Raw genomic sequence first — 24230 nt, 5'->3', positions numbered from 1 at the left:
CACTTAGTCAGCAAAGCAGTTTATTCCTCACAGGGCAGAAGAGGACGACGCGTTTCGACCACGTCCGTGGTCTTGGTCACATGACCATAATCTCCATTTGCACCAGTTAAGAAGAGTAAGTGCACTTTTTTTAAATATAGACATAGAAGAAATAAACAACTCGTGTTTTGCTTATGTAAATAAATCATATCAATGCAATTTGCAAAATAATCATTTAGAAATGTACAGAAAGTAATCTAACAATACAATTCATTTCATTGGTAGTTCGTATTATTAACCAGTTGGTGCAAGAGTGTGGTGTTGAATTCATTTACAAACGATAAAGGACTAGTGCCTATTGGTAAACTATGTGACAGATTCAATATGCTTTGTTAGAGGAAGTTTTTCTCACAAGTTGAAACGAACAATATGATGAAGGGTCTAGTGCCCTTTAACAACTATCCAAATGTCGACTTGGAGTAGAGGTGACTCCGGTGCTCGTAATTTTATCACAGATGTGAGATACAGGAGGATTCATAGTGGTGTTCCTGTATAAGATCAAAAAGACAGATCTAATTAATAACAAAGTTTAACAAACCATAAACAGACAAGGCTGTATCTGACTCACACTTGTTGCATATGGTTTTCTATAATTACTCAACCTGTACATTCAATGAAACATAAGCAAAAAAAGGGAAAAAAGTACATTATTGTTTTTTTGAAGTTTTGAAAACCAAGGGAAGGGAGGTATGGACAGGGCGTGAGTGGCCTACCAAGGTTTCCATATTTCAGTATGAGATAATATCTCATTAAAGGTGGGAATAAAGTTCCTCGTCCTGATTCAGGCCATCCGGAAATTTGGTGCCTGCTAGGAGGATGAGACGTGATTCTAGTTTGCGTAAAGAGGCAATACGGTTCCCTCCTCTGGGGGTGGGTTTGACTGTATCCAATCCAAAATATTTGGCTTTGGTCCAGTCGGCCCCATGTTCCTTCGAGAAGTGTCTTGCAGTGCTGTAAGTTTGATCGCAATTTGTAATTGCTCGCCAGTGTTCTAGGATACGTTTTTTGATCGGAAAGGTAGTCGATCCGATATACCATAACTGGCAAGGGCATACTATTGCATACACCACAAAATCAGTATTGCATGTAATGAGTTTCGGAATTTTCCAGAGTGTTTTAGTTTCAAGTGTGACTTCTAGTACATTGTTACTATTTCTACAGGCCTTACAGTTCCCACATTTTCAGAAACCCTTCGTTTGTTGTAGCCAGCTTGTTTCTTTTGTTTGTAAATGGCTATGTACTAGCATGTCTTTGAGAGATGGACTTCTCATGAATGTAACTGATGGAGTGGCCCCTATTTCATTTTTCAAGATTGGGTCCTGTTTCAGGATATTCCATCTGTTTTTGAGGATACTTCGCATCTGGTTGGATTGAGGAAATATGAATTTTTGTGATCAGTTATGTCCCCTATCGTAGATCCCAACGGCTCCATGTGCATGCTATAAGTACATGTATGTTCCCTCCAGTTCCAGTTTTGAAGACGCAAATACATGTGCGTCCACCGTCAGCATGTCCTCTTTCAGATCCGCCATGAATGGGTCAGATACTCCATTCCTAAGTATGAAAGGCCACCGACTTTATGTGGTTCACTTTCCACATTTTACAGATTCAGGCGAGTAGGCCCAGAATTCTGTCATCAAGCCTTTTCCTGTCTTCTGCCTCTGAAAGCTCCAGTCTGAGCCCGCATCTGTATCCATGAACTTTGTCCTACTCCCTGCGCGGCTAACGGTGCCTGATCCAGCCTGTTCCCTGCCAAAAACTGTATTTCACCTTCAAGATTATCTACTCCGCTCCTCATCCGATGCATTCCTGTCTAGTAGTTTAGGTAAACATTCCTCCAGCTACCGTGCAAGGGGCCAGGCCTCACTGTCCTCGTGCAAGTAATTCATAGCCCCCGTTACCATGGAAGATTCCTGCCCCCTCGCATCTCATGTAGACACTTAGACGCCCGTACACGCGCTAACAGTCAGTATAGAATAGATTCCGTCCGAGAGACCTTTCCTTTTGGATAATACAGTTCTTTAAACATAGGATACTAGATATGATTTGGGATTAGGTTGACATGACCCTCAGACTTCTGTCTCCACATGTAGAGCTAAATGTCAAGTCCCCTTCACTCTCTAGTTGCACGTCAATCACACGTCATGCGGCTGCGCACGCATCTCTGCCAAATATTTCTGCTGACATTGCAGGATTCTCTTATGGATCCACCCATTTGTGACATCATGTTTAATGACGTATTTTAGTTACACCCATGTTTACGCCTTTTTTGGTTACGTATGCATATTTTATCTCTCTTATCAACTGTTACGCCTCCTGCATCTGTTACACTATAATGTAATTCTTATAAAAGTGATTACCTATCAATAATGTATGCCCTTCCTTCCTGAACTTTCGTGGTGATGGAATAGAAAGCCTACAATTCGAATTGTATTCCTTTGTATAGGAATAAAGCCTTTTAAAACCTCTAATACCACGGATTCTGCCTCTTATATTTACTGAGTTATTCTTACTTGACTTTACCGCATAAAAAATAGTACCGGTAATGAAATATTTACCACAGGATTGACTGCAATATTTAGTTATAAATCTTACTGTTTTTTTCGGAGTGGTCTGATTCGTTGAAATCTGTTTAGTTTTGTTAAGGATTTCATCTCTCGATTGACTGTCCACTCTTTTTTCAGCCTGCAATATTGCTTTCTTGGGGTACCCTCTTTCCTTGAATCTCATTTTCATATCCTGTTTGGTGTTTTCATACAGTGAGTTCGTACTACAATTACGCTTGGCCCTCAAAAATTCACTGTAGGGGATTCCCCACCTGAAACTCGGTGGATGTGAACTGGCTGCATGCAGGATAGAGTTTCCTGCTGTTTTTTTCCTAAAAAGATTAGTGCTGATTCTGCAGTTATCATTACTGAGTTTCAGATCAAGGAAATCAACGCATTCTTGGCTATAATGTCTGGTGAATTTGAGATTGACATCATTCTGATTAATACAATCAATGAACAGATTAAGTTCGGTTTCTGTTCCTTCCCACACAAAAAAGATATCGTCAATGTATCTCAGCCATTTTGATACACATAGAGTCCAATGTTCAGTTTGTTCATTCCAGAGCACCTGCTTCTCCCACCAGCCCACCATGAGGTTGGCGTAGCTGGGAGCGAAGCAGGTGCCCATAGAAGTGCCTTGTAGTTGTTTGTAAAATTCTTTCTCAAACATGAAAACATTCTCCTTTAGACAGATATTGATCATGTCCAAAAGCATGAGTGTGTGTTCCAAAAATTCTATTCTTCGTTTTTTGAGAAAGAATTTGCAGGCTTTTACACCATCATCATGTCTGATGCTGGTGTTTAATGCCTCTACCTCCAGACATACCATCCAATGATTTAATCCTAATTTAACATCCTTGATTTTGAGTAGGAAATCTGTGGTGTCTCTGAGATAGGATGAGAGGTCTTCGACAAAGGAAAAAAGAAAGTGGTCTACATATGTGCTAGTATTTTCAAGTAGACTATTTTTCGATGAGACAATAGGTCTCCCTGGAGGTTCGGTCATGTCTTTATGTACCTTTGGAAGAAGGTAAAGTGTCGGGATTGTAGGAGTATTATTCGTGAGGAATTGTTCCTCATCCCATGAAAGTAGGTCTTTGTCATGCCAGACTTGGAGTTTGTCATGATAGGTTCTTTTCAGATCATTAGTGTATTTCCTGTCTACTTTACAGTAACATGTTGGATTGTTCAGTTGGCGTAATGCCTCTTTAGTATACATCACTCGTGTCATAATGACAACATTACCTCCTTTGTCGGAGGGCTTGATCACTATTTCCTGGTCTTTTTGTAAACTTTTGACCACCCCCCACTGATTTTTGGTCAGATTGTTATTTTGTGTGTGTTTTTTTTTTTTTCTGAGAAGATCAAGAAAATCTTGTGCCACTAGGTCACTAAAGACATCAATGTTATCTTTAGCCAATGTTGGAATATATTTCGATTTGGCTTTAAATGTTGTACTAGCGGTTTCTCTAGTGTCTAAGTCGAGGGTGGTGATGATCTGGGGCATCTGAGAACAATCAAGGGGGTCAAACATTTCGTCAATTACTACAGACGACTCTCCAAGAGTGGTTACAGTATGTAAAGTGGGTATATCACCTATAGATAAGCCCCTATTGTCAGAAGTTAATAGTTTTGGTGTTAACAGAGTCTTTTTGTTTGCATGCATTTTACACAATTTCAACTTTCTTTCAAATTTATATAAGTCAACTCTAGCCTGTGCATAGTCAAAACGCATCTCAGGACAAAAAGATAGGCCTAGTTCTAATACATTAATTTCATCTTTGTTAAGTACTTTTTTTGTTAGATTAATTACCGTCATTTTTGGTGTATTGTCCTCCATTATAGTGTTGATGTTTTCTGGCCTCTTGTTCCCATTCCAGTTGTCCTTGAGCTTCCTGCGTCTGGTGTTTCTCTTGTGGTTTTGCCTGCGTTTTCTTGCTTTTTTCTTTTCGGTCTCCCACGGTTGGATTGTTCCTTCGCTTTTTGGAGAAGGCGTAACTCCTTGGAAAAAACCTGTTGGTCGGTACTGGTTGAGGTACTAGTTGAGGCGATGCTGTCACTGGATTCAAAGTCTGAGCTGAGGTCGGTCGTAGATCCTTCTTTGCTTGACTCAAGGAGACTAAGTGTTTGATCTTTTGCAAGGTCAGTTCTTATTTTATCAAATTTTTTAGCGAAAGTTAATATTCGTCCTGACGCATAGTCCCTTTCATCTCGTGTGAATTTCCGTTGTTTTCTTGCTATGATGTCTTTTTCGAAGTTTTTCATGCGATCATCTACTGATTTGATCATTTCTTCGTCTTCCTTTTGATATATATATATTTTTTAAATCTTTTTATTTTTCATTACTAGAGTAGACCTTTTCCTTTACACATTTCTGGGGACATCCATCTCAAGTATATAATGGACAACTGCAAAAATACATATTTGGTCAGTAGTGGTTTTTGTGTTGAACGTCATCCATGTGTACTATCTGCACTTTGCAAGTTGCGAATTAGTCTACTAACATTGGGAGGTGGAGAGTAATGGGTGGGACAAAATAAAAATACAGGTAGCAGTGTGTTTAATGTCGATCTCGATCCCGAGCTTAATATTTTTGTGTGCATCTTGTGAGTTCATCATACGATTATTTACTATTAAAATTGTGATGAGAGGTGAACCCCGACTTCGGCATTCAGCAGTGCCTCTACTATAGCTGCGTCTGGTGACACTTGTAAGGGTTAGCATGTCTGCGCCCGCTTGGTGCTTATTCTGCAGGTCATGTAGGATAGTGTCCCAGCTGGCTGCGGCAGGAATTTTACGGAGGCCTAATGTGCCTTCCCTTTGTAACACCACACTCTCCGCCTCGGCCCATATCTGCAGGCAAGCATTTCCAGGTCAATGTCTGGGAAGGCTCAGGTGACTGCCCCTTTTTGGTGATCAGTCGCTTAGCTCCTATAAGTCCCAGGTCAATAAAACGAGAGGTCACCCTTTGCCTGTTGTATCTGTGGTAGAGTTTTAGTATGCAGGTCTCCCATGTGAAGGGTACTGTGCGCTCTGTGCAACAGGTTAGTGTCTGTAACTGACCTCCAGTACTAGTGTAGGAGCGGGCAGTTCCATAACATGTGCAGGAAGTCTGTCTCAGTATTGTGGCAACGCGGGCAGCTGGGGTCTGTGTGGCTAAAGTATTTGTTAATTTTAGCTCTGGTGAGATGCTCTCTCTGCATAGTATAATATTGTATTAGGTGGAAGCGCATGTTCCTGGGGACATGCGCTGAGCTTTCCACTCTGTAAAAGGACGATGTAAGTCCTCTTCCCAGTGATGCCTCAGTGGTGATAGCGCCACTGCTGCGTGTTGTCGAGTGAGCAAACCATTTTGTGAGGTGCTTGCCCTGTCCCATGACATGCAAGTATTCAACAGTTGGGTGCATTTGAGGTTCGCATGTCATGTCTGCCTATTGATTGCTCGGGCTGTAAGAAGTGAGCTATGTAGAAAGAATTGGCCTGGGTTTAGTCCATCCTCTGTGATCAGGGTAGCGCATGAGATCAGTGTGCCGTCTCTGTACAGATCTCTCATGGCATGAATCCCTGCCCCCATCTACTGGCGTAGTTCAGTTGATGTGGTGGTCGCGTAACCCCTGGATGTGCCCTGTAAAGGCAGTGCAGGTGAATATGGTGTCCCATTCCGGGTTTATATATATAAGCTCCCATGGTAGCATCATGTGCGATTTTGAGCAACAGGGGTTCTTTGCTTTTGCACAGGGGTGAAATAGGGAGAGCAGGGAAGAGAGTGATCAGGGTGGCGAAATAGTGGCTGTGTCAGCCATCTGAAGACCAGCCATCCATCTGGCCACCCACTGGAGCTGAACAGCAAGATATTGTTCCATATTAGGCACTGCCAAGCCACCCTGGTTTGTTGGCAGGTAGAGCTTATTAATGGCTACTCGATGGCGGGCGTTGTCCTAGAGAGTCTCTGAAGGTGCCTTCAAGTACGCGGAAGAAGGGATATAAAGGGGTAGATTGGTAAAATAGTATAGGAGTCTCTGCAGGACCACCACTTTGATTAGGGCCACGCGGCCCATGACCGACAATGGAAGGGTTCACGAAATAGACATCTGAGGGTGAATGGTTGTCATCATTCTCTCAAGGTTGCCATCTAACAGGAACGCGTGCTGGCGGTATATCCATATCCCTAGATAGCGAAAAGTGTCAGTTCACCAGGCTGTGGGGATTCCGTTAAGCATGTAGGCCAGGTCTAGGCACTTGGAATCCAAGGGGTATAGGCATGGTTTTGCTGCTTTCACCCTCAGTCCAGATATCGTGGCAAAATCCCCTAACGTTTGTGCTAGTAAGGGGGTAATCTATCTTACATCTTTAACGTACAAGAGGAGGTCATCTGCATATAGCAAAATTACTTGTGTTCCGTCCCCCAAGGGGATGCCCCATTCTGCACTCCGTGCCCGGACAACCGCCGCGACGGATTCTATAGCTAAAGAGAAAAGGAGCGGGGAACGGGGCCATCCCTGCTGGGTTCCGCGGCCCAACTGGACTGTGTCAGAGACATAAGGGCCCGTTCGTATCCACACTGTTGATTCCTTGTATAGTAGCCTAAACATGCGAAGGTACTATTTCCCCCCCCGCCCCCCTCCCCTCCCCTTCCAACCTCACCCCTCCCCAGAAGACCATACCTCGGCAGTATGGCAAACAGAAATTCTCATTCCAGCGTATCAAAGGCTTTCTCAAGATCAATTATTAATCATCCTGAATAGGGCCACTGAGCCGCGGAGTAAGTGGCTACCCTGAAAAAATGTCGGAGGTTTAGGGAAGTGTTGCGGCTGGCACGAATCTGTTTTGATTAGCATGGACCAGGGATGAAACCAACAGCGACAGTCGGTCTGCTAGTATTTTTGCCAATATCTTCTAGTCGACTTTCAATAGGGCTAAAGGGCGATACGAAACCAGGTCGGTTGGATCCCCATCTGGCTTGGGCAGTGAGATCAGGAGTGGTTCGTGCAGCGACAGTGGAAGAGCGGACGCCTCGAAGGCCGCGGTATACAGTGTTGGGTCATTAAGCTAATGCTGCTGCATAGTCCTCATAGTATTCGGTAGGTAGAAGGTCTGGTCTGTGGGCTTTGCCCATCACAATCGCTTCTATGGCATCCCTAATCTCAGAGAGGGCGATAGGCTTGTTTAAGTTCTGCGTGTTGCTCAGGGGTAATTGTGGGTAGCTGCACTGAATCATGGAAGATGTTCAGACGAGCCTGGTCATGTTGTATTGTGGATTCACACAGAGATGCCCAATACCTAGTCATCTCTGCATGGATTTCGTGCTGTTTATAGGGGGTGTCCTGCACTACTGCGCAGAGTGTGTGTAGGGTGTCGAAGCCGCTCTTTGCAGATCACTAATGCCAACAAACGTCCTGCTCTGTCCAATGCTGCGTGCACGGAGAGTGTGGCATAGTTCAGGCATCGGAGTCCTTCTAATAGTGCTATATGTTCACTGCTCGCTCCGTCTAGCAGCTATGTTTCTCTAGAACATGTCTCTGCGTGTGCCTCAAGTTGCAGTAATGTGCGTTCGATCTTGCTGACCGCATCCCCCAGCTCTTTACAGATTCCATGTGAGCCCCAAACAGTGCCCCGCAATGATCACCTTGAAGGCATCCCACTCAAGGAGCGTATTCTATGTGGAACCGTCATTAAGGTCAAAATATTCCACCAATGGATTCCTGAAATGGTGGATCCTCCAAAGCTGCCGGTTGGAGGCACCACATGGGGATTGTAGGTGGGCCTACCTCCCATGTAAGTTACATGTACTGGGGATTATCATCAGTGTGTGTACACGCGCCCCAGGTAGTCTGTCTGTCCATTAATGTAGAGGAGTGCAGGTGATCCTACAATACGATCTAATCTGACATGCAGGCCATGCGTCCGGGAGTAAAAGGAATATATGCCTGCGATCGCTTGTACACCATATGTCTATTGGGGACCAATTGGCAAGCCAAATGCTCAGCTCCTGGGCGTTGGATGTGGCCGCGGTGCGTGACAAGGGTGAGATTGAATGGTCTACCGTGACATCAAGTACAGAGTTGAAATTGCCTCCTGTCAGATAGGGCATCTTGCTCCAGCAATCCAGGACATCAGACAGTTTCCGCAGGAATGAGGCCTGGTCTGTTTTAGGGGCATATATAGATCCCAGAAGAATGTGTCGACCATTCAGGCGTCCCTTTGTGATCACATATCTACACTCCGCGTCTGTCTCCACCTCCTCTACCATATAAGGGGTCCCGCCTTAACTCAGACCAGCACCCCCCTGGCCTGAGAGTAATAATTATTGGTGAACACCCGCCCTCGCCAGCGATGGCAGGTGTATATATAGAGCATCAGCATGCAGGTGAAGAACCAGGGCCTTATGGGCCTGGCGGCGCAGGGCACGCCTTAATCTCCTGAGTTCACCTGCTTTGTTGAATAGAGACACAGGACATTCTGTTGAGCGTAGAAGATCAGGTTTATTAGCTGCAGCTAAGTACAGTTGTCCCAGAAGTACACTCAGTATGTTCTTAGGAGACTGCCACTTTACTCCGTGGCGCACAATCTTTTATAGCACATAGATTCACCAATAACACTCCCATCCATACATGATTATCCAATGAGAAGAGTTTGAAAACAAGATATAACCAATGAGAAAAGTTTGAAAACAAGATATCAAGTAACCCAAATAAACCCCTCTTCCAACTGTTTTTGTCACCCCTCCCCACAAGTTAATCAGTGGTAGTGTCTACAACTCAACTTGCAGGTGGCAGGACATATTTGTATGCTTTGGAGGACAGTTGTGAAATGAGAGAATACAAGTAGAGAATAGCGAAGGCCAGGAGATAAGATAAAGTCAGGAAAGAATGGTGTGAACCGACAGACAGTTGAGATAGGGTTTAGTCAAACCAGACTAGGATTAGTGGACTCAGCCAGTCCCTGACATCAGTCTCGTAAACAGAGGCAGAAGGTTATTTGACAAGTTGCAGTAAGATCAGCAGAAAAACTTCGTTCATTGTGCTGCCTGAGTGAGGGCAACACAAAATGGCGGTGGAACACAAAATGGTGGCTGAATACAAGTGAGATCGAAAATCGAATTTCCTCACAGATGTATGTGTCCCCCTCTCATTCCAGGTGATGATATTGTTGCGCACCATACTAAGGGCTTGCTGTTGTCCACACCGCACCTGTGGCGTGTTTTTTTTGTAAAGTTACACATTAATTACAAGGTTCGAGTACTTAACGGGATCAGGCGGTAGCACAGTGCTCCTCAGGCTGGGAAAAAAAAAATCTGGGGTGTTTAACAGTAACCTTTGTAATCTTATGAGGGCAAGCCCACAACAGGGTTCCATCCAAACTGTGCTGCCCAACCATGACTAATACCGGGTGCATTGTTATCCGAAAGGGGGTCATGTATAATGAGTAGTTTCTGGGGATACCCCTACAGTGTTATGCATCAGGTGTAAGGTTTGTTCCTCAGTGTTGGGGTGTAGCGCGTGTTACGCTGCAACATTACATCGCCAGTTCCGGGTACCCCTTCAACCTAGTCTACATGTAAGCTGGTTTTGCACTGGTCTCGCATAGACAATGTATATGGTCATTCAGGAAAACTCAGCATTATGGTCGATGAGTCCCTTTAGGGCGTCAGTTCATCTGGCTGCGGTCTGGTGCTTGTTCATATTATATTCTCTGATGTCTGTGGGGTCACGACTGGCAAAAACGGTGTTTCCGGATCCACCGGCCAAGTGTGAGTGGAATCCTCTTCGGTCAGGGATTTGGCAGAGTCTGCATCTTGGTCCAAACTCTGTGCCTGGTCCTGGATTGCAGCTGCTACATGAAGAGCATCTTGGTGCTCTATTATCTGTTACAGGTTGGGGACTGTGGAGGAGGGCGGCTAGTTCTCCTGCCTCAACCCCCTACGGCGTTCTCTCCTCCCCCCGCAGCCTCTGGATGTGCCTCCAGGTGAGGAGTGCCTGGCTGTTAGTCTGATGCTCTCCAGCCAGTCCCAGGCATCTGTTGGAGAGTCGAAACAGGCGGTGCCCTATGCCACCACACGAAGACGGGCCAGGAACAGTAGAGTAGTGTATGTCTAGTTCGCAGAGGTGGCATTTAACTGCTTGGAAGGACCTCCACTGCTTCTGCACCTGCACTGTGCAGTCTGGGAATAGCATGACCCAGAAACTTTTAATCTTCATTTCATGCAATCTGCGTGTTTCTCTCAAGATGGTATCTCGATCTCTATAGTTTAACTCTCTGAACAGGCGCAATCTAGCATGGACGCCCGAGGCGTGCAGGTACCCTGTGGGCACACTCCACCACAAAGTAGGGCCACAGTGCATCTTCTGGTAACTGGTCTCGTAGCAAGTTCTCCACTTACCACACTGCATCTTGGCCCTCCTTGCCCTCTAGGAGGCCTACCACTCTTATATTGTTCTGAAGTGAGCGTCCCTCTGCTTCATCTAGTCTATATTCTAGAGTGCCCACATGATCGATTGGATTTTGCAGCATTGTGGTGTTTGCACGGGTTGTTGACTGCAGGTCTGCCAACACAAGCTCATTGGCGTGTACTTTATACACAGGAGTGTGAAGTCAAAAGTTACTTCCTCTAGTTTACATCCCAATGCTATACGTGTTTGGTCAAGTGTAGCACCGATTTCCTCGCCGCCATCCGCTCTTTGTCCAGCTTGCTGGTTAGCACTAGATGAGCTGTCTCAGGTCCCAAGTTCTTCTCAGATTGTGGCGTATCACCCGTTCCTGGGCGTGCTGCTGTGGACGGAGTATTAGAGTGCAGGCGACCCATGACCAGTTGTTGGGCGGTAAACATGTAGGGACCCCCCAGTGGGAACCCTGAACGGGGTTAGAAGCTGTCAACTTGGGTTTGGGATACCAGTTCATCCAGTTATGAAATTGAGCGCTGGCGCCTCCCGTCGCCGTAGCATGTTGAATCGAGTCCGTCCCTCTAGCGGCAGGCAGCCGTCCCCTGTATCTGCCAGCAGGTCAGGTTGTGTAGGTGCGTAGCCTTGATTCAGTGGGTAACTCCAGTGTCCAGGGTGGGTTTCAACATTGTCCCAGGCTACTTGTTTCCCCCACTATCCTCCTTGTGTTGCAGCCCTATCGGAAGGGGAACATGGGAAAATTCCTGTTCCCAGTGTTGCCTTGGGCTAGGTGTGGGAGTCTCCACTCACAACACGGCAGATTGGTCGATTGCAGCTGAGGTTGTAGAGTGCCTCCCTAGTACCTCAGCCCCGCATCGGGCCTTTGCCCACTCTCGAGTCCGCTCCAAGTGCCGCAGGCAGGTGTCCCAGGGAGGTGACTCAGGGCCGATGGCAAGGGGGGGGGGGTCTGTGTTGGTTCAGGTCGCTTGTAGAGGATATGGGTGGACGTCATACAATTGCTTTGAGGGAGCGCCTTCAGTTAATGAAGGGGACCCTGTGCGATATTTCATTTTTTTTTTTTCTTTTTTTGGGGGGCGATTTCTGGCTCAGTGGTGACTCGCGGCTTCCCCTCTGGCCCGCCTTCTATGATGTCAGTGCCCGTTATCATGGGCCAGAAGACCTCACTTGCGGCTGGGCACATGTACTCTGGGGGGCCCAGGTTTCACCCCGCTTATCGCAGTGCACCCAACAGTTATTTCTTTTTTGCAAAATCTTTATTGCATTTTCAAAGATTAACAACTTATGAGGCTCAACCTAGCTTGGTCGCAAGCCAAAATCTTCAGATCGCTGAAGACCAAACGCATCTTATCCACAAGTTCTCGGCATAAACTTTGGTATATTCGGGTACAACTTCCCAAAAAGTTACATATATCTAAAACACTACATGTTCTTCATTGCACCACTTCAATATGAGCGAGAGCCAACAGTATAAACAAAAAAGAGAAAGGAAATAAAAAAGATAGCACCTAAACAATCCTGTGGTACTTGTTGCACATGTCTACAGTGTACTGGTGAGAGTGCGAAGTGGGCAAAGGTCTATCTGAGAGGAAGGGTGGGTGCCCCAGTGGTTCCAGGGATTGGGAACTGGGAAATCCACCCATGTGGGGAGATATGAGAGCATTAAGGCCCAAGGCCTACCGAGGGTCCACTGCAAGATTAAGATTTCCTAAGTCTTGAAAAGATGAAGAGCCCGCAACCTGGGACGACAACAATCGAGGAGTGGCAAATCCTCCGATAAGTATCGCACCAACCTGCTCCAAATATAATCAAAACCTCTTTGAGCATCGGTCATAATGTCAGTTATGCGTTCAAGGGCTAGTGCTTGCCACACTGGGCATGCCACTGTGAGAGAGAAGGGGCCTCTGGTTTCTTCCATGCTGCTGCCACTGCCATTTTAGCTGCCCCCAGGCATAACGACATGATGGATCGGTCTCCCTTGCTTTGATGTTTTAGACTAGGGTCACACAGCCCCAGCAAAACCCGTTCTTGTAAATTTATCTGGTATCCTAGTATCTTTTTTTTAATCTGAGATAGAATTTCCTTCCAAAATGGTTGAATAGAGGGTCAGTCCGACCCTATATGGTGGAAGTCACCCAGCATCCCACACCCCCGCCAGCATCTGTCTGTTGTAATTTTTAGGGGTGTAAGTATCAGTCGTACCTGATCTTATCATGGCATTCCTTAAAAAAACATGGATTGGTTATATTTAGAGATATCATTATAGAGAGTATTCCATTGTTTCTCTGTTATGGGGGTCTGCAGGGTCGATTCCCAGACAGCTGCATGTCGCTGGCGGAGAAGGTCCCACTGTGAGGAGGACAGAATAAAGAAATGAGATGCAGCCCTTAGCCATGCCTCCAGCCTGCACAAATTTCTCTACAGGGAGCAGCTCCCTGGTTGCAGTCAGACGCATCTAAAGCTGCTGCACCCAATGCTTCAACTGAAAGTACTGGTATTCCTCTGTGGGCTGTAGTTTAAAAATGGATGAACAGTTGTCAAAGGAGCGTACTTCTCCTCTTACAAACCGGTCTGACAGCATTAGGCAACCACCCTCCCTCCATCTATCAAAAAGACACCAACAGAGCTGATGGGAAAGCGGGATTGAAATGGATGTAGGTTTAGGGGGAGGGGAAAGTTGTCAGGGATAGAGTTGTGGTGGTAATATCCCACACCTTAAGATTAGTGGCTGTGGGGGTTTTAAGGTAGGCATTTCCTAGTCTATCCTTTTTCGGTTTCCAGGAGAGATCTCATATGGACCTTCCCGCCACCAGTCTGTCCAATGTTTGTCTGAGGCTTTAAGGGACCTTTCAGCCAAGACTCTGATCTGGGCTGCTCTGTAATAGAGAGGGAAGTCTGGAAGGGAAAGTCCCCGTGTTAGTCGCGGTCTAGTCAACAATCGTAGAGGTAGGCGGGCCCTGCGTCCCTGCCAGATTAATTTTGTTGTCATTGCCTTTAGCTCCACAAACAATTCCCTATCAGTCGTGATCGGGAGACCTTGAAATAGTTATAGAATCCGGGGCAACACCGTCATCTTGATCGCATTTATGTGACCAATCCAGGTGACGTACGGAGACCCCCCCATTTATTTACATCTAATTTAAGTTTTCGTAGCAAGGGGGGGAAATTTGCTTTATACAGATCAGATAGTTTGGGGGTAATTTTAATGCCTAGATAGGTGATTTCTTTTTTGAACCCACTTGAAGGTCGAGGCAGCCACAATAGTGGTCATCTCCTCTGAGGGTACTGACAGGTTAAGTAAGAAAGATTTTGATAGGTTGACCTTAAAACCCGCCACCTTCTCGAAGCAACGGAGCTCGGCTTGTATAGCTGGCAGAGAGGTTCTGGGGGTCTGTAAGCGCAGCAGAACATTGTCTGCAAATTAAGAAATTTTGTGTTTGTCCTAACCAAACCTAATACCCTGAATTTCAGGGTTAGCCCTGATATGCGCGGTTAGCGGTCCTATGTAGAGTGCAAACCGCATAGGTGAAAGGGGGCAACCCTGTCTAGTGCCTCTGGATAGATTAAAGAAGTTCGATGCCACCCTGTTGACAAGGATCCGGGGCAATGGTAGTTAGCTTTCGCCATTCCCAGGAAGCTATTACCAAACCCAAATCGGCGCTAAGTGCTCTTCGGAAAGGGCCGTTCGACCTGGTCGAAGGTCTTCGCGTCCAAAAAAAGCAAGGCAGCCGGGATGTGTTTCTTTTGCGTTTTGTCAATTAGATACACAATCCGATGCAGATTTTGTTGTTGCCATCGTACCCTCATGCTTGGAGGCGTAAAAGAGTCTTTTCTGCTCTGTTAGTGTACATTTCCTGGAGTTTCCCTTTCAGCACTGTCACTTTTCTTTGAGCCTTTATGGACGGGGCTTCCTTATGTAACTTCTCACAAGAAGCAGTTCCCTCTCCAGAGACAAACGTTCCGTATTTGGTTTCCCCTGCAGGGTGGTGGCTAAAGCAATGCACTTGCCCCGCATCACTACTTTAAATGCATCCCAGTTATTCAAGTGAGAAGTCTCTTTAGGATCATTGAGTAAAAACTCCTTAATCGTCTTCCTAAGTTCATCTCGAAAATACCACCTCTTGAGTTTAGAGCGAGGTCCAGGCCAGTTAAATAGTACTTCAAGAGATGCATGATCCGAGAGACATATGTGATGCAATTTAGCTAGAGGGATCACCTAGTGGAGAGACTGCCTAATAAAAACATGATCTATCCTAGAGAATGATTTGTGGGAGAAAAAGGAATAATCGTGTGTCGAGGGATTCAGGGTCCTCCAAATTTCTACCAATCCCATCCCGTGTAGAGTGGATTTGAGTGTCTTGGTGAAGAACCCTGCAGCCGTCCTGTGCAGATGTGAAGTGTCCACAGAGGGATCCCATATCAGATTAAAATAGTCCAGTAAAATTATGTCTCCAGAAGCAAAATCTTCCAGGGTTGTAAGAAACGTGAGGAGAAATTCTGATTGCCCAGAGTTAGGTGCATAAACCATTGCTATAGTGCATGGTTGACCCATCAGGATACCCTTAACCATAAGGAATCTCCCTGTTTTGTCTGTCTTTGTGTCCTGTGGCTGAAAGTGAACGGAAGAGTGAAAGAGGAGGGCAACCCAGTTTTGTTTGGTGTTAGCAGAGGACCTGAAAAGCAGGGGGTAGGATTTGTGTCCCAGTCTGAGGTCCTCGCCTCTTCAAGTGTTTCCTGTAGCACTACTATACAGATATGGTGGTCCCCTAGACATCTCCAGAGGCGGCGTCGCTTGTTGGTTGGAGTTTAGCCCCCCTTACATTTCATGACATACAATTTAATGTCATTTTGTCATGTGGGGGTTTCTACCACCCACTCCAAACCTCTCCCGTCATGCCCCGACCTCTCCCGCCCAAGCCCCCACTCCACCACCCCCTACCTGTCCTCCCCCCATCTGGTTTTCAGTCCGACATTAAAAGCACCACGGGAAAAACAAACCAACAATACATGAAGAAAACCTCTAACTCAGGGGTGTCAAACTCAAATTCATCAGGGGCCGCATCAGCAGTTTGGTCACCCTCAAACGGCCGGTTGTATCTGTAGGACTTTGTGTCCACTATTTATTATCATAAATTACTGTCACTGCATTCAATTATTACTGTTTCTTGTAATAATAACTAGCTCTGAAAGCAGAAACATAGTCAGAATAATGGCAAGTAGATATTCAAATGTACAATTATTGTACAATTTATTGAAAAATGATTTTTGGTAACAGACAGGAATTGTTTTTTTTTTAAACATACAAATATTGCCAAACACTGTTTATTACACATATGGCAAACACAAGGCATTAACTTTTTTTTAACTTTTCTGACTAGATGGCTGACATAGTTTTCCTGAGGTCAGTCCATCGATGTCTGGCGTTAGGTCTTGTGCTGTAGCAATCCGCAAAACAGCATGGAGGTTATCATCAGTGATGCGTGATCTGAGCTTGGTCTTGTTCAGATTCATGACTGAAAACATCTGTTCACATAGATAGGTGCTCCCAAACATGGACAGAACACGTGCAGCTTGAAGTCGGAGCTGTGGCATCAAAGCAGGGGGGAGGAGACGGTAAAAGTCGTCGACTGTCGCATCCTGGAACTTCGCTTTCAGGCTGCTGTTGCACTGAAGTTCTATTATTGGTAAAGGTTAAGTTTTGTCCTTTAAAGTCAGAAAAGCGTCGATTGAATTCATCAATCAGCCGATTCACTTTGGTACCCAATCGAGCACATGAAAAAGTACCTGGGAATGAGGTTGAGAGGCTCTGGCAGGTAGGAAAGTGGGCAAGACTGTCTTTTTCAAGCTGTGACTTCCATAGGCGCAGTTTCTCCTGGAAAGCTGTTATTGCCTCATACATTGAGGTTATGACTTGTTTGCGGCCCTGCAGCTTCAGATTCAGTTGGGTAAGATGCTCTGTTATGTCACACAACATGGCAAAATCGCACAGCCAGTTTGGATCTGACAGTTCTGACAAGGGCTTCCCTTTACTTTGCATAAAAAGAGTAATTTCTTCCAAAAGCTCAAATCTCTTGAGAACGGAGCTCCTACTCAGCCACCTTACTTCTGTATGGTATGGCACATCTGTATGTTCCATGCCCACCTCCTTCAAAAAATGTTGGAACTGACGATGATTCAGACCCCGTGCACGCAGAAAATTCACTGTTTTCGTGACTGTGGACATTATGTTATCCAGTTGCAGAACCTTGCCACACAGAGCTCCTTGGTGGATAATGCAGTGATAAGTTATCAGCGGCGTGTGGCAATTACTTTTTTTCATTTTCTCTTTTAACAGTCCAACCAAGCCATTTCTCTCTCCACACATTGCTGGAGCGCCATCTGTAGTAAGTCCCACCAACTTTTCCCACAGTAATTTCATTTTATTTACGGATTCCTCCACTGCATTGAAGATGTCCCTCCCAGTTGTTGTCCCATACATGGCGACCACATCCAAGAGCTCCTCACTGACCGACAAGTCTTCCTTCACACCTCTTACAAAAATAGCTAGATGAGCTGTATCAGTATTGTCAGTGCTTTCATCAACAGCTAATGAAAATGCCAGATAACTGCATGCCTCTTCAGCCAACTTTGTTTTAAGATTACAGGCTAGGTCCCTGACTCGGTCTGTGATGGTGTTTCTTGACAAGCTGACATTGCTAACAGCCGGTCTCTGCTCAGGGCACACCTGTTCACATACCTTCAGCATACACTGCTTTACAAATGCACCTTCTGAAAAGCACTTTGAAGCTCGCGCAATTTCTATAGCCACAAGATAGCTCGCTTTTACTGCTGCATCATTTTTTGCTGTCATTTTTGCAAAAATATTCCGTTGAGAATGCAGGCTACCTTTTAATTCTTGGACCTTTTGTTGCTTTTCCTGGTGGCTAAGGTTAGCAAATTTGGCTCCATGTTTGGTCTCAAAGTGCCGGCGTAAATTGTATTCCTTCATCACTGCCACTGCCTCATAGCAAATAAGACATACCGGCTTGTCTCCATTAATCACAAACATGTATTCACTTTCCCATCTCTCCTGAAATTGCCTTCCCTCTGCATCAACTTTTCTTTTCTTGGACATTTTTGGGTTATTAATTTGATTGTAGTTTATGGTCCCTATACCACTGTAAAGTGACACGGAAGTGGTCAGTATATCCAAAGTTTTTGAAGCAGAATAATAAGCAGACCCCCCCCTAATAAGCAGACCCCCCCTCCCCCCCACATACATCATATGTACTTACAGTACAGGAGAGAAGGGTTCAGGCAGCCGTTGGATCTGTCACAGGATGGCAGGTTTCCTCAATGCATGTAATGTGGAGGTTTCCTGTAGAACGGCCGGCGGCGCTAGAAGGCAGACGTTCCCTGGCTTGTAGGCTGGCGCGCAATGCGCTGAAGAGGCGGCCGCGCATGCGCTGAAGAGGCGGCCGCGCATGCGCTGAAGAGGAGGCTTAAGAGGAATAAGGTGAAGGCTTTCTTGTGTCAAAATAAAAGCTAGAATAAACGGTGAAGGCTGGCGGCCGGCGGCGGCTACACGGGCCACATGACGAGGTCTGGCGGGCCGGATTCGGCCCGCGGGCCTTGTGTTTGACACCGCTGCTCTAACTGAAGTCCCCAAGGTGAAGATAAGTCCTCACGATTGGTTTCTCTAGGGGGCGAGTCCAGGACCGCACCTGGGGCCCTGCATAAAGGAATGACTGGACACCATTCTTCATATGACATTTAGCAACCGGAGTGGGCGGTGCGCCCCGGACTGCTCCGCATAGCCAACAAGATAAGGAGGTCATTAACTTATTGCTACCTTAAACCCAAGACCCCTGAACCAGATTATCCAACTTCAGCAGTGTAAGCAAGAAGGGAGGGTTTTCCTGATCACCCTCCATGTTAGAGGATACTGCCTGCATGGAAAAGTCCTTGAAGCGGGGTACCGGCGCTCCTCAACGTTTTGACGTCTTGCCTCCCTTATTGGGCCTCTGCCAGGGCCTTGGCAGGCGTTCCTGTTGCCGTTCCATGTGTGCCTGCCCAGTAGTCTCGTTCGGTTGCAAAGGAGTGATATCTAGGCCGATCAGAGCCGCCACCGCCTCCAGCTCGGAAAAGTGTTTCCAAAAGAGAAGGCGATGTCAAAAGGATAGGCCCATCTATATTTGATCTGGCGCTTCTTTAGAGCTGAGGTGATTGGTTAAAATTGCTGCCTGCGAGCCAACGTAGCTTGAGCAACGTCTTGGGAGAGTGAGCACAAAGCCCCTTGAAAGGTGATAGTCACTGTTCCTAGCTTTCCGCAGTACTAGCTCCTTAGTTTTGAATGAGCTAAATTTGGCAAGAATGCCTCTCGGGCGTTTGCTATTACCCGATAGACACTGTCCCACCCTGTGAACCCGTTCCAGCCTGACCTCTGGACAATCTTTTCCCCAACCACCCCCCCCATCCCGCAAGACATTGGAGAAGAGGCCCACCATAAACTTCTCCAAATCGGCCCCTCACTGTTCTCCTCCAGGCCTGGCACTCTTATGTTGTCCCTGCGGGAGCCATTTTCCAGGTCTTGGGCATTTTAGTAAGGCAGTGTGCAGCGGAGTGCTCAAGTTAGCCGATCCCACTTCCAGTGGCTTCAATCTCTCCTCAAGTTCCTGGCATTTTGTTTCTAGATCCAGGGTGCGGGTTCCCACAGAGTCTACATCTTCCTGGATGGACACTAATTTCGCCCCAATCTCTGAGCGGAAGGCTTCAAATGAGGCGCCAATGTCCTCTTTGACTTCTTTCTTAAACTCTTGCACCGTCTCCAGGAGGTCCTCTGTGGTGAGGGCCATGCTGCCTCCCACGGAGGCGCTACTTTCTTTTCTGCCCTGGGCTCAGTTGGTGCAAAGTAACTGGAGACCTTGTTGGTTTGGGCCTTTTTTGGTGGCATAGGGGTGAGGGACTTGGTCCGTGCGCCACCACGCCCATTGAACACCGGTTCCCCGGCTAAGGCCTCACACTCTGGGGTAGGGGGATCCAGTGAGGGTGGGGTCAGCCACAAGAGCCACTACTCCAGTGTAGTTTCAGTCTCCCATCCATGAGGTCTTTAGGTGCAGAGTTCAGATAACCCCCAGTATAGCCCCCTGCCAGCTTCTCTAGGTCTGACGCGCCTTTCGTAGGGCAAGTCTGTCGTCATCCATCAACCGTACTCCTCTGGGAATCCATGGCAGGGAGGTGTTGGCTCCAAGCCAGGACCAGCTTGGCTGAATCTAGCTTTCTGCAGGAGCTCGTCGCACCGAGCAACCTCCCCCTGAAGCATTAACTGCAGAAACAGGTAGCCCAGCGGGCCCGCCAGGCGCCATTTTGAGATTAGGCCTAGGCCGAGTCCGACCTAGGGTGACCAACCGTCTGTAAATTTCATGGACCGTCCGTAATTTGGACTTCACGTCCGTTGTCTGTGAGGATCTCTTTTATGGACGCCTTGTGTCTGTAATTTTGTCCCTGATGGGGCGCCTCGCACTCCTCTTCGGAGCACAAGAGCAGTTTTCTCCTGAATTTTGACCCACTGTCCTGAATTTTTACACTTACCGTCCTGAATTTGCACCCATGCTAGTTGGTCACCCTAGTCCGACCTCTGGGACTTTGTCTAGGCCGCCATTTTCATGAAGTCAGGATGCCGGGTAGGGGCACGCATCTCCTCCCTCTCCGCTCACCTCAGGGCGCCCTGGTCGCCAGCCTCTTCAGAGCCAGAATGCAGGTGGTCGCCACAATCTTGGTGTCTGCACATTCAGGGCAGGTCGTTGTAGTAAGACACCCGCCGCGGCGGGCAGCTCTTCATAAACTACTACTGCTGTTATGCTTGCCTGGTCGGTGTGCCGCCACTAGATCAGGGCCTTCACTCTCCCATTGTGGGTCTGGTCGTGGCGATCTCCCGGTCTCTCCGCCCGCGTCCCCGATGGAGGTAGGCCCAATCTGACCTCCATGTTCCATCAGGGCCTCAATTCGGGAAATTTCAAAGTGATTAGGTTATCATTTCTCACTCATTTCATGTGTTTCCTCTGCTGTCGCCCTTTCCACCAGATCCCTATCCCAACGGTCAGGAGACGGTTGCTTGGGACTAAGCCAGTGTATGGTTATTTGCTTTTTAGCCTACGCTGTACCATGTATCAGACGTTTTCTGCCAAGGCGGCCTTTTTTTTTTTTCATTTTCGGGATTAATCCATATAGACATTGCTTCATTGTAGGTTGCAATGCTCTTCCTATACAGTATCTGAGCCTATGAAATACTTCAGCCCAAAATTGTCATATTGCTTGGTATCCCGATGTGACATGTATGAAATTGGTCTCTTCAGCTTGGCATTTAAGGGACCCTGAGGAGCATCAGAGGTACATTTTGCTTAATTTGATTGGAGTCAAATATGTCATATGGTCATAGTTGTATGGTACGATCTTAAATCATGCACTATTCAATGCTGTCCTGAGTCCCTGCCAATTTTATTCACACTCTTTCTGTGTGATTCGACCATGTACGTTTGCAACGTTTCCTGTACTTTTAATGTCATTTCGGCCTGTTAGCCCTTAACACTCTGTGTGTATGCGATTTAATTGCTGGCAATGCTATCACTATCCATGTTTCAGTAGGTCAGAGTACCTCCAGAAAGGTGGTCTGTATTTCGCTGGCTACAAGGCCATCCGGACACATTGTAGAAATTGACATTTTCTGTCCCAAAGTGATCCTGTCCCCCTCAAAAGTCAAGAATCTATTCTCTGGATGGAAGTCAGTGAGTGTATGTTGACCAACATTAAGCCCATCTGAGCTGAGGTTTATAAAACCAACACAATGTTTGACAACTTACCGCCTCCAAATCAGTACACTTGTTAAGACTAATTTTAAAAAAACAACTGGCAAGAACATCATGGGTGCTTTGGAATAACATTTAGGGAGAAAATCCGACATCTTCCTGCCCTGCTTTTATATGTGCACCTTATCATCCCATTCATAATAACATAACGTGTATTGGTAAAGCGCAGCTGTACCCAGAAGGGTATCTTGGCTCTGAATAACAGTTGTTTGTTATCCAAATCAATGGTACTCATTTTATCGACCTCAAATGGATGAAAGGCTGCGTGGACCCACAGGGATTCGAACCTGTGACCATTAGGTCATACACAGCCCCCTGAAGTGGACACATTAGTCCACTGAGCCACCCTTATGGTGAAGGAACGTTAAGGTTCAAGGCAGGGAAACCAAGTTATCTTACAATCAATGTGGTATGTATGAGCTTGACTTAAGAAGGATAATGTCCCTTTGTGTTATTATGTCCAAAGTGCACAATATCCTTCAGGCTAGACGAGAGCTGCTGAAGGAACAATACAAGTAAAGTGGCTGCCATGAAGTGCGGAACTTCCTAATAAGAAGCTTGCAAGTTATGGAGCTTTTCATAACAAATGGTCGGGGATTTTACTGTTTTCAAAAGGCTGATTTTGTCATTCGTTTTTTCAGTCTTTTTTTTTTATATAGCGCGAACTTGACTCCCAAGGTATCGGGGTGCTTCACAAGATTTTAAATAATCATACAATAAAGGTCATTCATTCATTCATTCAATTCATTCATTCACATGAGCACCAGTTACGTTACCAGAAGACACTTTCATTTTCGTTAGGTACGGGGAGATTTAGTGACTTGCCGCAGAATCACAGGATGTTGAGCGTCCCTGCCGAGACTCAAACCCGGTTCCCCCAGATTTGAGATCGACCGCCCTAGCCCGTTAGGCCACATCCTATCCACTTTTTTATGTGTTTTTTTTTTTTTCGCTTATCATTCTGTTTTTAGGTGTTAACCCCTTAAGGTTGATCACATGAAAAGGGCTGAAGATGGGGCAAGATGGCTACTGTTGTTGTAAGTGGAGACGGAAGAGGACAAGGAGCTCCTCGCCAACTTGCAGGAACACTGTGGGAGCTTAATGTATACTCACCCAGGACATTTGTAGAACTAGTAATATGACTTTCCACCTGTCCTGGATATAGACCACCAGCGGAGACTATGAAACGAGATGTTCTAAATGAGTGAAATCCACGTCTGGGAATGCCGGACTCTTTCGTAGATCATGTCAAGTGTATACTGAAATGGATGTAATGAGGCAAGTGTGCATGTGTCTGTCACAGCAACTGCAAATTAGATCCAGGGTTGCGGACTGTGAAATACTCTTATGTTTCAAATCATACAGGAGAGTGCTCTGTAGCGATGAGCACAGAACGCTTCAAAGAAGAGGGAGAGGACTATGCTGTGTCCACTCAGAAGCCAGAGGAAGTTAAAAAGCTTTGCAACCCTACAGGTAAGTCATCCTTTTCTACTTGGAATCACAGAAATGTGCACTCTATCCCAGGCATCAAAAACACCGCACCAATTTAAAATGAGGCTGCCATGATGACAGTTAACAAGTCTCTTTAATGCTTGAGCCGTTGGTGAAAATATGAATGTAATCACGGCTATTACGACGCAAAAGCTACCAAAGGCTTTTCACCATGCTCACTCTTACAGCAGCCATGTTCACTCTTACAGCAGCCTTTGACTGAGAGTAGAATGGAAACACAACAGCCAAAATGATTAGCAACGACAACAGTACTTATCGTGTCAACTAAAAGTCATACAATCATTTTGAAGGCATTTTAAAAATATCACTGAAAGTACATAAACATAATGAAATAAGTGAAGTCAATCAATCGGAAAATATCTTTATTTAGACGATTGGCCTTTGAACAGTACACCAATTTGTCAGTACTGTATACAATTCCTAATTCCCTTTAAAAACTTTTTTTAAAACCAGTGCAAATTCATCCAGTAAAAATGTATAGAAATCTACCCATTAAAATCTACTGTCGAGTGAAATATAGAATATGGTCCCTTAAAATGGCATGATTACTAAAACTCCGTGATCACAGCTCTGACTGCCCTCATGAATCTCCGAATGGCACATGATATATCCGAAAAATGCATATCAGTTAAAAATTCTGCAGCATGCCCTTCGGGTCTTAATTTTATATTTCAAAAATATTGGACGTAAAAACTGTCTCCGCTGTTGTTTAACCTTTAATCAGTCCAACAGAATATGCAGCATATCACATTTAGTGTTCAAGCCACAAGTACAGTTTCCGCCTACATGAATCATTTTTGATTTTACCATATCTTATATCTTACAGGGGCTGAGTCCAACCCTTACTCTCGATAATTCTCTTCTTAGCAGCTGGTTTGGTAAGGTATTCA

The 24230-nt window shown here is 45.9% G+C and overlaps 1 protein-coding gene across 2 annotated transcripts in view; it reads left to right on the top strand.

Moving 5' to 3' along the window:
* The window catches only part of LOC146800044 (uncharacterized), a 426311-nt gene that overhangs the window by 102036 nt on the left and 300045 nt on the right, over positions 1-24230 (top strand). For both annotated transcript variants that reach the window (XM_085620951.1, XM_085620952.1), the window contains exon 5: positions 23194-23301. In XM_085620951.1, coding sequence (XP_085477077.1) covers positions 23194-23301 — 108 coding nt within the window. The remainder of the gene's footprint in view (positions 1-23193; positions 23302-24230) is intronic.

The sequence above is a fragment of the Triturus cristatus genome, chromosome 8, assembly GCF_964204655.1.
Source record: "Triturus cristatus chromosome 8, aTriCri1.1, whole genome shotgun sequence".
Lineage (NCBI taxonomy): Eukaryota > Metazoa > Chordata > Amphibia > Caudata > Salamandridae > Triturus > Triturus cristatus.
The sequence above is the reverse complement of the archived record's forward strand: the minus strand, read 5'-3'. Positions and strand labels throughout refer to the sequence as shown.